The sequence below is a fragment of the Penaeus chinensis genome, chromosome 26 (assembly GCF_019202785.1).
Source record: "Penaeus chinensis breed Huanghai No. 1 chromosome 26, ASM1920278v2, whole genome shotgun sequence".
Classification (NCBI taxonomy): Eukaryota; Metazoa; Arthropoda; class Malacostraca; order Decapoda; family Penaeidae; genus Penaeus; species Penaeus chinensis.
In genome coordinates, this window is record NC_061844.1 from 6,598,298 (window position 1) to 6,605,797 (window position 7,500).

General features: G+C 40.8%; 2 protein-coding genes across 2 annotated transcripts; both read left to right on the forward strand.

Moving 5' to 3' along the window:
• The first annotated feature begins 2,711 nt into the window (after positions 1-2,711).
• LOC125039221 (histidine-rich glycoprotein-like) lies at positions 2,712-3,464 on the forward strand. Its single transcript, XM_047633025.1, has 2 exons — positions 2,712-2,742; positions 2,838-3,464. Exons 1-2 carry the CDS (start codon positions 2,731-2,733, stop codon positions 3,378-3,380), a joined length of 555 nt encoding a protein of 184 aa, XP_047488981.1. The 5' UTR covers positions 2,712-2,730; the 3' UTR covers positions 3,381-3,464.
• Positions 3,465-5,679: 2,215 nt separating this feature from the next.
• LOC125038825 (histidine-rich glycoprotein-like) lies at positions 5,680-6,522 on the forward strand. Its single transcript, XM_047632422.1, has 2 exons — positions 5,680-5,810; positions 5,902-6,522. Exons 1-2 carry the CDS (start codon positions 5,799-5,801, stop codon positions 6,442-6,444), a joined length of 555 nt encoding a protein of 184 aa, XP_047488378.1. The 5' UTR covers positions 5,680-5,798; the 3' UTR covers positions 6,445-6,522.
• Positions 6,523-7,500: the final 978 nt, after the last annotated feature.

Consider the following 7,500-nt stretch of genomic DNA (forward strand, 5'->3'; position numbering starts at 1 on the left):
CCTAAAGTAATGAAAAGCGTGATGGAGAATGCTGCACAGTACTAACCATATTCACAAAAATAATGGCATCATCAACCAGGAGAGTAAAACAAACAATAATCGCACCGCAGATGATAATCTTTAAAATATTACTAAAACAACGGTAACACCAATCGTTAAACAAGAACACAAACATAGAAACACAAGATACTGAGCTTTCTTATTCCCACGATATGCAACAAGCATGTCAAACCACTTATGATTATACTTCAAACTGACATCCAACAAATATAAGGTTTCTGATCCAAAGACTATATTATTATGTCTGAAATATAAACGCTTCAGTAGCCCGTAGATAATGATTTAGCGTCCGTTTGGGAATCATGATGATTTATTGAGATTTATGAACGGTTAACGCACACACCAACACTCAGAATAGAGAGAGAGAGAGAGAGAGAGAGAGAGAGAGAGAGAGAGAGAGAGAGAGAGAGAGAGAGAGAGAGAGAGAGAGAGAGAGAGAGAGAGAGAGAGAGAGAGAGAGAGAGAGAGAGAGAGAGAGAGAGAGAGAGAGAGATGGAGAGAGCAAGCGAGCGAGTGAGAGAGAGAGAGAGAGAGAGAGAGAGAGAGAGAGAGAGAGAGAGAGAGAGAGAGAGAGAGAGAGAGAGAGAGTGAGAGAGAGAGAAAGTGAAAGATAGATAGCCAGAGAGTGAGAGAGAGAGACTCACATGAAAACAAACAACCAGAGATAGATATGTAGAAATATAGACATACAACCAACAGATAGGGACAAACATATAAGCACAAAGACAAACAAACAATCATACAAAGTGCCAGAAAACAATCATGCAGACATGACAACCATAATAATAAACAAATAAAACAACAAATAAAACAAAATGAGTCACAAACAAACAAACAAACTAGAGACCCGTTAACAAGCACACTCCAACAGAAACCCACATGGACAAACAATTACAAAAACAAACAAACAAACAATTACAAAGATCTTCCTATCCACAGAGATTACAAAAAACAAAAAACGACAACAACAGAGAGGTCTTTACTATCAAGAGAGAAAGAGAGCACCATGTCCTTCAGTCACTTGGCCTCGTCAGCCGCAGCATCAGCATCCACAGCTCCGTCAGCACCGTCGGCCGTTTGGAAAGTTGAACCGCGAGAGGAATTCGAGCCAGTGCCAGTGCCATCGCCCTCCAGCAGTGCCACAACTCGACCGTGAAAGAGGATGGAAGGAGAATAAGTTTGTGATTTGGAAAAGAAAGAAGAAGAAGAAAAAAAAAATAGAATAAGATTTGGAAGAAAGTGAAGAATAAGAATGAGACTTCGAAGACGAAGAGGATGAATGAAAATAAAATTTGGAAGGAAGGGTGGAAGGAACACAAGAATTGGAAGAGGAGGTGAAAGAAGATAAAGAAAAAGACTTGGAATAGGAGGAAGAAGAAGAGGTGGTGGAGAAGGACGTGGAGGAATAATAGGATGAGGAGGATGACTGTGCTACAACTGTTTAGCAAGATGAACTTTCCGCACATGATACATATAGACATGCATATATGTACATGTATATTTAGGTATATATAAACATGCATGTATATATGTACACACACACACACACACACACACACACACACACACACACACACACACATACGCACACAGGTACACATACACATATGCACACACACACACACACACACACACACAAACACACACACACATATATATGCATATGCGTGCGTGTGTTCTGTGTGCGTATTTATATGTATATATGTATAGTTTTGTGTGTATATGTTTTCATGTATATTGATATGTGTATATATACATATATATTATCTACACACACACATATATACATTTAAACATAATATGTATATTTATATACATGCCGGGTGCGCGATTGCTACTAACTACAAAATATATACAGAAAGGTATATATACACAAATGTTTAAGTGTGTCTGTATGCATAACATAGATATATAGATAGATATAGATAGAAAGATATTGTTCTGTTTGTGTATGTATATCTATATGAAGTATACATATTCATAATATATGTATACATGTATGTATGAGCAAAAATTAAAACACAGAACGCACACTCGCACTCGTATATATGTGCGAGTGTGCGTATACGAGCAAAAATGCTATTACAGCAATGTGCGTACACAGAACACACGCACACATACACATATGTTTTTGTGTATATGTGTGTTTGTGCCTGTATTTGTGTGTTTGTGTATACATATATACATGCATGTTTGTATATACCTATATATACTTTATATATGCATGTATATATTTATCATGTGCGGAAAGTTCCTCTTGCTAAACGCATGGTCATCCTCCTCATCCTATTATATATATGTATACATGTATATATACACATATAAATATCGCAAACACAGACACAATCATATATATATATATAAATAGGAACAAGTATATAATATATATATATATATATATATATATATATATATATATATATATATGTGCATATCTTCACATGCATAACGAGATCAGTAAAGGGTTAATGACTAAGATATCAGACATTTCCTGGAGGCGGGTCCTTCATCCCATATGGGCGTGTTCATTTACATAGAGCCAGTCCCTATTTTCGTAATGTACCCTATGATCGGCGTTCTGTCAAGGTCTTGCGTGGGAACAGGTATAAAAGGAGCCGGACGCATTGCCTGAGTCACATCGCCCTGTTCCGTCTCACCAATCCTGCAGAGATGAAGTACTTGGTGGGTAAAACTTCAGCGCGTTTACTATTCTATGAACAGGATTAAGAGTGCTTATTTTGAATCTAAAATACGTGTTTAACTTTGTGTACCTTCAGGTGTTTGTGCTCCTGGTGGCTGCCGCTTGCGCTTCTGAGGTGGAGAAGCGAGAGGCGGAGCCAAGTCGTGCCTACAACTATGGCTACGGTCTCCACCACCACGCCTACTACCCACGCCCCTACTACAACCCCTATCACCACTCCTACAGTCACCTCCACAAAAGGTCCGCTGAGCCTGAGGCCGAAGCTGAGCCCTCTTACGGCTCCGTTCACTACCGAAGCTACTACCGCCCCTATTCCTACGGATACCAACCACACCACTACACTCCCTACGTCCACCACCACCACAAGAGGTCCGCTGACCCCGTTGCTGAGGCTGAAGCCAGCTACGGCTACAGGTCGTACCAACCCGTGTACCCTCGTTACTACCACTCCTACCACCCACACTCCTACCACTACTCCCCTTATACCCACAGCCACCACAAGAGATCTGCCGAGCCAGAAGCTGATCCTGGCTTCAGCTATGCCCACCACCACCAATCTACATACCATCCCTACCATGGAGCTCACTATGGTTACGGTTACTACATTAACCATCACTAAGGCACTGGAGTTTATATGACCTGAATTAATCGAAAATAATTTTCTTTTGAGGAGTAAAAGCAGAAATAAAACATCCTAAATGATTCCTGTTTGTGATTTAAGAATCCCTTTGAGAACATTTAAGAGAAACAGATTAATGCACAAGACATCTACATCTACACGACCAAATCACGTCAGTAACAGAACGAGGACAACAGGCATGGAGGAATTCGAGCAGTGCCAATGCCATCGTCTTTAATGCCACAAATGGACCGTGGAGGAGGATAGTAATCGGAGGGGGAGGGGAAGAAATGGGAGAGGGGGCTGGGGATGGAGAGGGGTATGGGGGAAGATGGGGAGCATAGAGAAGGGTGGGGAATGGGGAATGAGAAAGAAGAGGAAGTGGAATATGAGGGAGGTAGGGGAAGGAAAAGGAAAAAGCAAGCATAGAAGGTAGAAGAAGAAGGGAATGTATCACAGGGAGGAGGGAAGAAGAGCGAAAAAAGAATAAGGTAAAGGATACTAAACAAATAAAAAGAGGGAGAAGAAAAAGAGAAGAGACAGAGGAAGACGAAAATGAAAGAGAACAAGTAGAACAAGGAGGTGAAGATTTTCAGGCAGTTGCAGGAAATTCATCAATTAATATTATCAGTCTGTAAATTATCTATAATAGTACCTATTTTAATATGCTTATTTATATTCCCGGTTTCATTCTTGATAGGAACTTACGTGTCATTTTTAGGAATAATGATAATAGGATTTGGATAAGGAAAACAATATTTGGAAGAGGAGGAAGAGGAGGAGAATGAAAAATAAGTATAAGATTTGGGAAAGGAGGTAGAATAAGAATAATAGTAAGATTTGGAAGAGGAGGATGAGGAGGGATAATAAAAATAAGACTTGGAAAAGGGGAGGAATAATAATAATAATAAAAACAATGAAGAAGAGGAGGAGAAAGAAGAATAAAAGAGATTTTGAAGAGGAGGAGGAAGAAGAATAAGATAATATGTGGAAGAGGAGAAAACAAAGAAAAAATAGGAAGAGCAGGAGGAGAATTGGAAGAGGAGGAAGAAAAATAAGGAGGAAAAAGAAGAGCTGGAAAAAGAGAAGAACTGGAATTAGAGGGAGGATTGGAAGAGGAGGAATAGGAAAAAAAGAAGAAAAAGAACTGGTAGAGGAGGAATAGAAGAGGTGAAAGGAGAAGAAGAATGGGAAGAGGAGGATGAAGAAGAAAAGTGAAAGAGGAGGAGGAGTAAGAAGGAAAATACATTTGAAGAGACACACACGTTTGTGTATATATACACACATTAAATATGCATATCTGAAAGGAGAAGAAGAATGGGAAGAGGAGGATGAAGAAGAAAAGTGAAAGAGGAGGAGGAGTAAGAAGGAAAATGGAAGAGGAGGAGGAAGATAAACGAAAGAGGAGGACGTGGAAAAAGAAGAGCTGGAAGAGGCGGAGGAAGAAAAGGATAGGGAGAGGTGGAAAAAGATGAAAGACTGGCAGAAGAGGAAGAGGAATAGGAACTGGAAGATGGGGAGACGGAAGAGGAGGAAAACATAATTGGAGGAGGGGAAGACTAAGGCGAGGAGGATGAAGACAAGGGAGAAAAGGAGGACGAGGAGGAATATTAGGAGGAAGAGGAGTTACATGCCACGGTTTTTCAACAAGAGGAACTATCTGCGCATGATGATACACACGTACATGCATATATCCATTATGCACACACACACATATATATACATACATGTATATTCATAGATAGGTATATATGTCTATGACTGTGCGTGTGTATGTATATTTACAAATGTGTGTGTTCTCTGTGCGTACGTTCCTGTATTAAAATTTTGCTCATGCACATATAAATATATGTTTAATGTACATATGAATACGTAAGCACACACACACAAATATTAATATCTGCGTATGTGTTTGTGAATTTATGTGCGCACGTTATTGTTTGCACACATGTATATACGAACACACACACACACACAGATTCATACACACGCACACGATATATACATACATATATCAGTTATCTATATCTATATTTACACCCACACACACATACATTTGAAGAGACACACACGTTTGTGTATATACACACACATTAAATATGCATATGTACATATTTATGTGTGTATATGCACACTGTATGCATACATATATGTGTATGAATTTCTGTATATACATCTGTATCTATAGTAGGTATGTCATGTCTAGTGCATAATGAGATCAATAAAAGGCCAATGACTAAGACACCAGGCATATCCATCTCATATGGGCGTGTACGTTTCCACAAAGCTAGCTTCTACATTCATAAGGTACTCTGTGATTGGCGTTTTGTCAAGGCCTAGGGTGGGACCAGGTATATAAGGAGCCGGACACATTGCCAGAGTCACATCGCCCTGTTCCGTCTCACCAATCCTGCAGAGATGAAGTACTTGGTGGGTAAAAATTCAGCGAGTTCATTCATCTGTGAGTAGTGTTAATGGTGATTAATTTGTTTGTGACCGATTTAACATTGTGTACCTTCAGGTGTTTGTGCTCCTGGTGGCTGCCGCTTGCGCTTCTGAGGTGGAGAAGCGAGAGGCGGAGCCAAGTCGTGCCTACAGCTATGGCTACGGTCTCCACAACCACGCCTACTACCCACGCCCCTACTACTACCCCTATCACCACTCCTACAGTCACCTCCACAAAAGGTCCGCTGAGCCTGAGGCCGAAGCTGAGCCCTCATACGGTTCCGTTCACTACCGAAGCTACTACCGCCCCTATTCCTACGGATACCAACCACACCACTACACTCCCTACGTCCACCACCACCACAAGAGGTCCGCTGACCCCGTTGCTGAGGCTGAAGCCAGCTACGGCTACAGGTCGTACCAACCCGTGTACCCTCGTTACTACCACTCCTACCACCCACACTCCTACCACTACTCCCCTTACACCCACAGCCACCACAAGAGATCGGCCGAGCCAGAAGCTGATCCTGGCTTCAGCTATGCCCATCGCCACCAATCTACATACCATCCCTACCATGGAGCTCACTATGGTTACGGTTACTACATTAATCATCACTAAGGCACTGGAGTTTATATGACTTGAATTGATCGAAAATAATTTTGAAGAGAAAAAGCATAAATAAATCATCCTAAATGATGCCTGTTTGTGATTTAAGAATCCTCCCGAGAACATTTAAGAAAATACTGAAGCACAAGACATCTACACAAACCAAATCTCATCAAAAAGACAGACAACACACAGGCATGGAAATAACCACAAACCAACGAATGGAGCACCCAACAACCCTCACCCACTTACCCATCCTTATATCCAGAAGGAGAAACAGTCTATCAATCACTTGGCCTGGTCAGCAGCCCCATCTTCGTTAGCGTCATTAGCTGATTGGAAAGTGAACAAGAGGAAAAAAAATAGTCATTTAAGCAGGAACAAATGAATTACAATTTCATTACATATAATCCCATTGTTACCTGTGCAATAAATAGTACAAACACATACAATAACATTCAATAGACTTTTTTTATCAGAGTTTTATCACCTCCATTACCAGTGTCCAATATTTTAAACTTTTACAGCTGACTGTCTATGGATTTTTGAAAAAAAAAAGAAAAAAAGACATGCAATTGCCCATCTCTAAACCATTGTTCAGGAAAAAAACAAATCCACTTCAAATGTTTGATCTCGACTCTTATTAATTGTTATAGCATACGACAATTATTTCCAAAGTGAATGTGATTTTGGGATTACTGGGTCTCCGTTCTCTCCTCCCCCCCTTCATTCACCTTTCCTTTCTCCCTTTACCCCATCCTACTTCTCCCTTCTCCTCCTCCTTTTCCTTTCTCCTTTCTTTATCTCCCCCTTCTCTCCCTCGTTCACCCTCCTACATCTCTCTCATTCCCCTCCCTCTCCCTTCACTTTTCTCTTTCCTGCTCTGCCTTCATTCTTATTCCCAAATTTCCTTATATTCGCTCATTTCCCCCACTTTCAGCCTTACATCTGCTCCCTCCTACCTCCCCTCTATTCCTTTTTGAACTCCTCCCACCTTCTGTGTTCCTTTAATCCCCTTCTCTCCCTTCTCCCATTCCCCCTTTCTCTCTGAACCCCCGCTCTCTCTCC